Here is a 10,114-nt window from a genome sequence, read left to right on the forward strand (position 1 = left end):
AGATTGAAAAGTACTAACAAAGATTGAGGAAAAATATACTGAAAAGTATAGTAAAGAATACGTAAGACTGGAAGGAGAAAAAGGGATAAGCAGCAGCGTAAAGTCATGGAAGCTGAGCACTAACAGTGAGAGTAGGTTCATTTAGCTATATTGAAAAGACACGTGACTTGTGCTACAAAAGTGTGACAGTGAAGTATATTTCTGTTACTTCTACTGGGGTTCTTTGAAGACAACAAAAATTGAGCTGGCTATCTTAACTGGATCATATTTTGGACGATGCCTAGATTTATTTTATTTTGAAAACTACATAAATTAGAGTTTCCCCCACATTTTATTGTCAAAAAATGAAGTATGATATATTCAAAAGTAATGGGAACAAAAAAAATCACTGACATGACTATTTAGAAATTCTAGTATTTTTTATATGTTCACCATATACTCAGATGAATTATGGTCCTCATTTTTACATCTTATGATATTGAAATTTCCATAGGAACATAACATAAAAAATATACTTTATATGCTTATACTAGCACTTTAATATGAATATACTGAAAATTCATTTTTTCAGTTTTCAAGAGACATTTGAAGCCAAAAGACAGGATTTCTATGATCAATGTATGAGGGAAGAAGAAGAGTTGAAACAAAAATTTATGCAGAGAGTAAAGGAAAAAGAAACAACATTTAAAGCAACCGAAAAAGAGGCAAGTGCTGGGTTTAATTTGTATTCGTTTTTTCGTATCCTATGATTTGGAAGGTTTAATTTCAAAAGCTTAATTGATGATTTTAAATAATTGCTAATCTTCCCAAATAGGAAGTGATCAGAAATGGGATCAATCATTTAAATATTCTCTTTCTTCCCTACCTTTTCTCTTTTAGTTATAAAACTTATTTCTACATATCTGCTTCATTTTTTGTTCGCTGAAGATAAATTATCCTCCCATCTTCAAATACATTTTTTTTTTAAAGGAGACCCACTAACAACCTATGCAAAATTGGTTGTGCAAAGTGATGCATAGCAGAGGTTGTTGTAGGGTCTGATAATACCTGTAGGAGGGAGCAAGTGATGCTGGTCGAAATAAAATAACCAGAAATCTCAGGGTATAGGGGAATAAGGTGACAGTGGATTAGGGCCACCTGGCAGGTTCGGAAAGGTAACAACTTAATTACTTAAAACAAAACAAAATAATCAGGTGAACTGACAAGGTAAGTGGAGACTCACAGAAATAAATAAAACTTCCTATATACAAATAGCAGATGGACTTAGCAGATTTCAAACTTTCATCTTTAAAATATTCAAGTACTTAAAGACTGGGAGACATGACATTAAGATGGCAACATATGACATTACTTATAGCTTTCCTTTCCCTTGAGAGAGAACAACAACCATTAGGCAACAGGATACCACTCAGAATCCTACAGCAGAGAGGTGAGACTGAAGTACCCCATTATATTAAAACCCACACAGAACACACAGAAGGGACATTAGGGAGATCTAAGCATCTGTGTGACGGAAGATGGGTATGCAGCTGGGCAGTCTGGGAGGACACAAGGGAGCAGGTTGCCAGCCCAACCCACGAACCCTACGGAGAAAAGACACAAGATTGCAGCCTAAGTCTTTGGCCCAGGTGAAGCCCAAAACAGAGGCTTTGAGGTGTTCCACAGAAGCCCTAGCTTCTATGATCTCTTCCTCACCCTGTCGTTTTCAAATAAAAGTATCTTTGCTAACACTTACAGATACCACACTATCAGATCTCTAATCTTTCCAACCATCCTTCTTGCAATTGTATCTACATGTTAATTTACTTCTTAGGGCTGAACTGTCTGACTCCAGTAGAGGAAATAGCCACATCTTTAGAACTAAGAGCACTATCTTTACTGTACACTAAAATCACCTAGAGAATTTTTTAAGGGCACTGATGCCTGCATTTAAGCTGCAGGTATTCTAAGGCAATTTTTCGGTGTAACTTGAGCATCGGAAGATTTACAAACCCACTGGATGATTCTAATGGACATGTAGTTTTGAAAACCACTGGTGTTAACACTGTGTTTCTCACTGCCATGTAAGACAAGTGATTAATACTTGGTAGTGGAAGCCCCCAGCCTGTTTATTTTTTCAAAAGATGTCCTGACTAGTTTTACAACATATAAACAAGAGCATTAAAAAACATACCTCTTCTGATGCATGCAAACAATCCTTATGTTGCTGATAAAGTCATGGCAAGGACCTATGGTTATCTTTAATGGAATCCAAGGTTATGTTTTTTCATATGGCTAATTTGGCTTATTTAAGTCCAACAGATTAAATAAGGCCTCACAGGTAAATATAAAGTAACTGGCAGAGGTAGAATTATGAGACTTTCTTTCAAAGTTCTTTATCAATTTAATTCTGAAAGAATATTTCATACTCCATGCTATATTTAATGTAATTTTAGCGAGCATCTATCAAATTTTATTTGAAGAGTTATTGGGGAAATGTAGAGTGAGGAAATGTAATGCATTAGGAAAAGTAAAATGTTTGATAAGTTGAGTGTTTTCATACTTCTGGTTTCAATGGGAATACTTAAAAATATGTGACGTTCATACCTGAAGTTTTACTTTAATCATGAATTTTGACTTATTAAGCTCTGTCTCTGCTTTGGTGATTATGGTATGTTTCATAAACAAGGGGAAAAATCCACTATTTTGCTCCTGGGAATGTATCACTACGGTGTGCTTTGAATCACAACTGTGTATTTGTTTCACAGCTACAGGAGAGGTTTGAGCATCTTAAAAGAGTTCAACAAGAGGAGACAATGAAACTTGAGGAAGAAAGAAGACAACTGGAGGAAGAAATAATAGACTTTTATAAAATGAAGGCTGCTTCTGAAACACTGCAGACTCAGGTGTACACCAATATAAAGAAGGACAAAGATCGTAAGAAATAGTCCTCTTACCATTCTATGTGTGTAGCACCCACCACTCTTGGCCCTATCTCCTAAGACTGTCTTCAGAGCATTTTACTCTGCTACTTCTTTTAAAAATCTGTGTATGTACTGTGCATCTTCACCAACTAGAATGTAAACTCTTTGAGAGCCGGTATCTTGTCCCTGTGTTAGGTGCCGTTCCTCGGTATTCAGAACCAAGACTAGCACAAAGTTAGCATTCAATAAACATTTGCCAAACTAAAAAAATTCAGAGAAACATATAGCACAGTACAAAAACATATAGCACAGTGCAAAAAGTGTTCATTAGTTATGGGAATTCTTTTTGCCATATGCCTGCTTACGGCCCCAGGGCACAAGTTTGACTATTTTCATATGTAAAGAGAAGCGAGGGACTTTGTTGGTTGTTGGTTCTAGGGACTTTGTTGGGGTGTCTAGGCATGATACATTATACCACGAAAAGTTAATTCTTAGGCTCATTTTTCTTATTAAATTCTTCTGATAATCATTTCTTGATCATTTTTATTATGATGAAATATTGAGTTTTTTATTAGAATATTGAATGGCAGATTTTGTAGCTACTTTTATACTTACACACACACACACATATATATATCAATCTCACAGGTGTGAGCTGATACCTCATTGTGGTTTTGATTTGCATTTCCCTTATAAGTGAGGTATGTCTTCATTGGAGAAGTATTTATTCACATCTCCTGTCCATTTTTTTAAAATTGGGACTTTTGTTGTTGCTGAGTGGTATAATACATTTCAGATAGCAATTCCCTGTCAGATGTATAATGTGCAAATATCTTCTCCTAGCCAGCAAGTTGCCCTTTCATTTTGGTGGTGGTTTTCTTTTGCTCAGCAGAAGTCTTTAGTATAATCCTATTTATTGACTTTTGCTGTGTTTCCCTTGCCACTGTAGGCAAGTCCCCAAAAAAATGTTTAAGGGTAAAGTGGATGAGTTAATTATCTACATTTTCTTCTATACATTTTATGAGTTCAGGTCTTACATCCAAGTCTTTCATTTACTTTGAATTAATTTTTGTGTATGATATTAGCTATTGGCTTGCTATCATTAACTTGCATGTGACTGTCCAGTTGGCCATATGTTGAAGTTACTTTCTTTTTTCCAAGCTGTGCTTTTGGCTACTGGATCACAAAATTAGCTCCATATATCAGTTTCTGGGGTCTCAGTTCTGTTCCATAATCTGTTTTTATTTCAATACCATACTGTTTTATTACTATTGTCATTTTGTAGTATAATTTGAAGTTGGGGAATGTGATAGCAGTTCTTCTTTTGAGATCTTAAAATTAGCAGACTAAAAAAATGTAAAGAATAATTTTGAACAAATCCTCAACTTTTCTAGAAGTGGCACTTTAATTATTTCTAGCTACTTGGTAGGATTTTTTCTATGTTTTAATAAACAGTTGCGGATGATAAGCCCTTTAGGGAAAAGATTTACTTGTTGAATATTTCTGTTTATTGGTTGGTTGGTTTTAAAATTTGCAATCATTACTCAGCATTTTCAAAGTTAGAGTCCCAGCTTCTTTAGCTCCACATTGCCAAAGAGACTAAATTTCTCCTTGGGGAGAATTTCTCTGGGCATAACACAGGGCACTGATGCTTTTATTTGCTCACCTCACTAGTAGTAGTTGGAATAGTTATGTTTGGTTCTGAAAAACTCTTCTTTTGGCCCCTCCCTGGTGGCACAATGGCTTAAAGCACAGTGGAACTTATCCACAGCCCTGGCCAGGGAGGTGACTTACATGGCGCAGCAGACCTCTCCTGTCTTAACCTGCCTATTGCTCCCCTCAGCAGTGCATTTCAGTCAATCAGCCTGTGCTATTCCCCAACTCTGTGTCTGGTGGGTCCTCTTACCTCCTGCACCTCTGGCCTGTACCCCAGTTCTTGTATGCATAAATAAATATTTTTTTAAAAAATCTCTTCTTTTTAGGAAACAGTGATATACCCAGATGTACATAATAATATTTGTTGGAAGCATCAACACTTAGCCATGATAATCTGTTCCTGAAGGACAGAGCCAGATGCCCCTCCCCCACCCCACCGCCCATTTGATAGTTGATTGTACAAGACTAATACTTTTGCTTACCTTAGCCAGTGTTCAGCCTTTGTTTCTTAGTATAGTTTCTTTGGGGGACTTAGCAGCAGACATGGCTGACCTGCCTGCTTCTTTTATTCTGGATGTCTGGTGAAATATTGACACGCAAGGCTATGGAAACATAAAGTATAAAAAAATTTAGATGACTCCACCCACAACATCGCAGCGATAGGGACACTTTGAAACACCTCTTCCCTAAGTATAACATGAAAAAAACAACTACTGCTCACTGGTTCAGGAATATTTTATTGTGAGGTTAGTGTTTGGTGGCTTGCTGTGGTGATGTACAGGGAGAGGCAAGTTGCAGCCAGGGCAGTGGTCATTCCCGAATCTGAACAAGCTAGGAATCAGGTACGGACTGTGCAATATACAGACTTTTTGTAGGGATCTTCTCAATGAGGGTGAAATGCAGAGCTACATGCATGGGGGCTGGGACCTTTGGTTCATTCGTGGAGAGTATGATAAGCTGACTGATAGAGTCTTATCAACACTCCTTCAGAAGTTAGCTGTTCTGATATTAGAGAAAGAGACCTGCATGCACCCTAGAAAGGGAGAGCAAGGAGGAGGGGCCTGGAGCGCAGGCTTTGTGCAGTGGTAAGTGCATACTTGGGTCCCAGGGGCTGTTTAGGACTCTTCACCTTGGTCAACCCTCCCTTTCCCTCAAGACTGAATTTGCCTTCATAGTTTCACATTCCCTCCTTCTCCACATACCACCAAGTGAAACAAAGATTAAACAAACAACACTAAAGCCTCAGTGTTCCATCTGGAAAAACTGAGTAAGGCAACATTTATCCTTAGGGAAAAAGGAACCTGACAACATAAGATGGGGAAGCTTAAAGAGAAGAATAAAAATTCACAGATCCATATAAACGATTTAGGACTTAAGGCCTAGCAAACAAAGATTTTAGGATAGTTAAAAAAAAAAAGATTATTTATGCATAGAAGAAGTGGGGTATAAGCCAGATGTGAGGGGTGCATGAGACGATTCACCAGAGACAGAATGGGAAGCAGAACAGGCAGAGCGACTGAAATACACTACTGAGAGGAGCAGCAGGTAAGACAGGAGAGGTCTGCTGTGCCATGTGGATCAGCTCCCTGGCTGGGGAACAAATTCATGCTACAGTGGCTGCTGATAGCTACATAGTGCTGAGACTCAACCCCTTGCGCCACCAGGGAGGCCCCAGGATAACTTTTATGAAGAAATTCAATGAAATTCTAGAATCTCAATGAAACACAGAAAGGTAAGTCCAGAAAAGTTATCCAGGAGTAGAAAGAGTTCCTCATGAAAGAGGTTGAGGGTATTTTTTAAGAAAGCTCAAACAAATACTGAATGAAGTAAAGACAAACATGGAAAGCATAGTAAATAAGTAGGCTAAATCTTACAGAGAAAAGAATTTGTGAAATAGAATAAAAATGAACAAATGACCTATGTGGAAGAAGAGATAAATAAGACTTAGCAAAAATGAAGAAACATTACAAAAAATTGCTGACTCTATTAGAAGAGGGAACATAAAGATAATGGTTATCCCAGAGGGTGAAGAGATCCAGACAAGAGCAGAAACCATATTCAAAGAAAGTTGAAAACTTCCCAAACCTAAGGAAAGAAGTTACCACAAAAATTCAGAAGCTGAAAGAACACTCCTATTTCTAAAGGCACAATGACACAGCATTGTCAAATTACCAAAAGTCAGTCACAATGAAAAAATGAAGTATTCTTAATTCATTATCAATTTGATTTCTTATTAAACTGAGTACCATAGCTAGAAGATAACATCATTAGAAATCATAGAATAAATTAATTTTGTCCTTCTACCTATTACTTATATGCATCACCTTCTTGGTACATCCATCTGAGTCAAGATCCTATTTTCAAAAATCCTCGCTGTGCCTCAGTGTTGAGCTCTGTGAGAAACATATAGTGACAAATGGTTTTCATGGAATGAACACAACACTAAATGCCATTGCAAGTACCGTCAGAAACTTTGGGTGGAAAGACAAAGTTCCATGTTTCATTCACAGAAAGGATTCTTGTGCTGAAAATAACTTTCAGGTAATACTAGAAATCTGGAAGAGTTCCACTTTCTGAAGTTATACTGTGTTGAATATGGAGCTCATGTAAGAATAATAGTCTTCTGATAGATTATATACAAAGCATAAGGGTACATGTTCCTTTCTGGGGAAGAACACTGTCCTTAAAGCTAGTTTCATGTAAGGTTAAAAATCTTCTGGAAAAAAGTAAACAAGGAAAGTGGAACCAAAATGGTGTCAGAGATTCTTTGCTTTGCTGCCTAGAGAATCATCTCGGTTAACACGAGGAAAAATACATCTAGAGGGTCGTGTGGCTTGTGGTGAAACTCAAACACCTTTGGAAATCAGAGACCAGCACAGACTGCACTAGAAGAGACACAAAGGAGAATCATACTTCACTGACAAGAGGTAGATGGAGAGAGGTGCTTTGAGGCGGCAGTTCAGGGAAGGGAGGCTGCAGGAGATTGTGGTGCTACTGTCAGCCAGTGCTCCTGGTTAGCGAAGAGCCAGATGGTGTGGAAGTACACACCTCTGACTGAAGGTAGATGCATGCAGAGGACCTGGGGTGCTCTCCAGAGTCTGGGATCCCAGTGAAAAGAACAAGGAACTTGTGCTGGACCACTCCTCTCTTTCCCCACCGCCACCACCAGGCTGGTACTGACCTCATGAAATGCACACAGGCTGCAGAGTCTCAGGGCCAGAACCCCAGGGAGGAGTGCTATTTGTGAAGCCACAAATATGAGCCAGCTCTCCCGCTGTCACCCTGAGCATCCACATCCAGACAACTCTCAGGCCCCTCCTTGACCCTCTGACTCAGCACCTACAGAAAAAGTAGAAATAGTTTAATCTCTAAGTTACTGCTATAGACACTACTTTTTTTAAAATGGGGAAATCTAAAGCAACAAAACAGGCAGACAAAAAAAGCCACAGCACATGGCTACTTGAGACCTCAAAGGATTATGAAATGGCAGGAGAGAACAATTCTAAGAGAAAAGTCTAACCACAAAGACATGAAATATTTTATTTTCTTATTACATAGTTCAAAGTCATCAAAATGAAGAAAAGAAGAGATGGGAGAAAAGTCTAAGTGATATAAGAGCACACAGAAAAGTTAAAGCAGTACAACAATTTGTAAAAGTGAATGAATCCCAAATATAAAATTAATGAACAGAAAATAAAAAGTTAAGTTTTGAATAAGGAAATAACAGAAATTCCAAATAAATGAAAATACCAAATAGATGAAATAAAAATTCTAGAGAAAGGTATGAAAATGGAATATACCAAAAGGAGGATTGACTCAGTAAGCTAAATAATAATAAACAAATGACCCAGGTGGAAGAAGAATGAGAAATAAAAAGAAGAAAAAATGAAGAAACATTTCAAGAATTATCAGACTCCTTTAGGGTAGGCAACATAAGAATAACAGATACTCCAAAATGAGACGAGAGGGGGCAACACAGAGAACTTAATGGAGGAAAACTTCCCAAACTAGGAAATTCAATAAACACAGCTGGGAAGGTAAAGGAATACCTGGTTATCTAAATGCAGTGGGACCTACACTAAGACAATAGGTATGAAACTACCAAGAGTTCAAGACAAAGAAGACCGAAGGCAGCTGCCAGGGGGAAAAGCATGCACCCATAAAGGTATTCCCATTCAAAATACCTAAGGATAAAAACTGCCCGGCAACAATATTCTATCCTGTAAAACTCTTCCAGACATCAGGGAGTGACAAGGGCCTTCTGAGACAAACAGAATCTGTCGGAGTTATCTAACACTAGACTTAACTCTACAAGAAATATCGAAAGAAGCTCTTCTACTAAATCAAATAGAAGAAAAACAAACAAACTATTGAACAAGGAAATAAAATTAGAAAACTAAAGACACTGTTAGAAGAAATACAAGAAGACAAAGGTGTCTTAAAGTTTTCAGTGTATAGGTCTTTTACTTTAAGTTTACTTCCAGGTATTTAATCCTTTTTAGTGCAATTGTAAATGGGATTATTTTCTTAATTTGTCTTTCCTCTAACTCAGTGTTTGCATATAAAAGCACAACAGATTCTGCACATTGATCTTGTATCCTAACATTCTATTATATTCATTTATTATTTCTAGCAGTTTTTTAAGGGGGATGTTGTCTTTAGGATTTTCTATGTATACCATCATATCATCTACAAACACTGAAACTTTACTTCTTTTCCAACTTGAATTTCTTTTATGCCCTTTCCCCCTCTCCAATTGCTCTAGTTAGGACTTCTAATATTATGTGAATAGTAGTGGTGAGAGTGGACATACTTGTCTTGTTCCTAATTTAAGGGAAATACTTTCAGTTTTATCTCCTGGTATAATGTTAGCTGTAGGTTTGTCACATAGCATTTTTTTTTATGTTATGTTCTTTTATTCCTGATTTATTGAACTTTTTTTTTTTTTTTATAAATGGGTGTAGTGTCTTGTCAAATGATTTTCGGCATCTATTAATCTGACAGTGTGTTTTTCATCTTGCTTTTTGTTGGTGTGATTAATGACCTTGGTTGGGTAGATACACTGAACCATTCTTGCATCCCTGGAATGAACCTCACTTGGTTTGGTGAATGATTCTCCAAATGTAATGCAGGATTTGATTTGCCAAGATTTTGTTGAGGAATTCTTGCATCTATGTTCATCAGAGATGTCATTCTATTGCTTTCTTTTTGAATGCTGTCTTTGGCTGGTTTTGGGGTCAGGGTAATGCTGGCCTTGCAAAATTCATTTGGGAGGATTCCCTTTTCTTCAAAAATTTTGAAATAGTTTGAGATGATTGGGTAGATACATTGCATTAAATCTTTGAAAGTTTGGCAGACTGCACTAGGAAAGCCATGTGGTCTTTGGCTTTTATTCTTATGGAGAATTTTGATTGCCTTTTCAATTTTCATGCTTGTAATTGGACTGTTCAAGCTATCTGTTTTGTCTTGGTTCAGTCTTGAAAAGCCAAGATGGCCACTTCAGTGTGAGTTTGATCCCCACCCTGAAGTGATCCACATGGTCCACATGGCGCAAC

The 10,114-nt window shown here is 37.4% G+C and overlaps 2 protein-coding genes across 2 annotated transcripts in view; one reads left to right on the forward strand and one right to left on the reverse strand.

Moving 5' to 3' along the window:
• The window catches only part of LOC101637090 (28S ribosomal protein S17, mitochondrial), a 103,596-nt gene that overhangs the window by 47,852 nt on the left and 45,630 nt on the right, over positions 1–10,114 (reverse strand). The window lies entirely within an intron of this gene.
• SEPT14 (septin 14) overlaps positions 1–10,114 on the forward strand; it is a 37,442-nt gene that overhangs the window by 21,720 nt on the left and 5,608 nt on the right. The window contains exons 9-10 of the mRNA XM_012729233.1: positions 572–704; positions 2,748–2,916. Coding sequence (XP_012584687.1) covers positions 572–704; positions 2,748–2,916 — 302 coding nt within the window. The remainder of the gene's footprint in view (positions 1–571; positions 705–2,747; positions 2,917–10,114) is intronic.

This window comes from Condylura cristata, unplaced genomic scaffold (genome assembly GCF_000260355.1).
Source record: "Condylura cristata isolate star-nosed mole 26May11 unplaced genomic scaffold, ConCri1.0 scaffold00024, whole genome shotgun sequence".
NCBI classification, from domain to species: domain Eukaryota; kingdom Metazoa; phylum Chordata; class Mammalia; order Eulipotyphla; family Talpidae; genus Condylura; species Condylura cristata.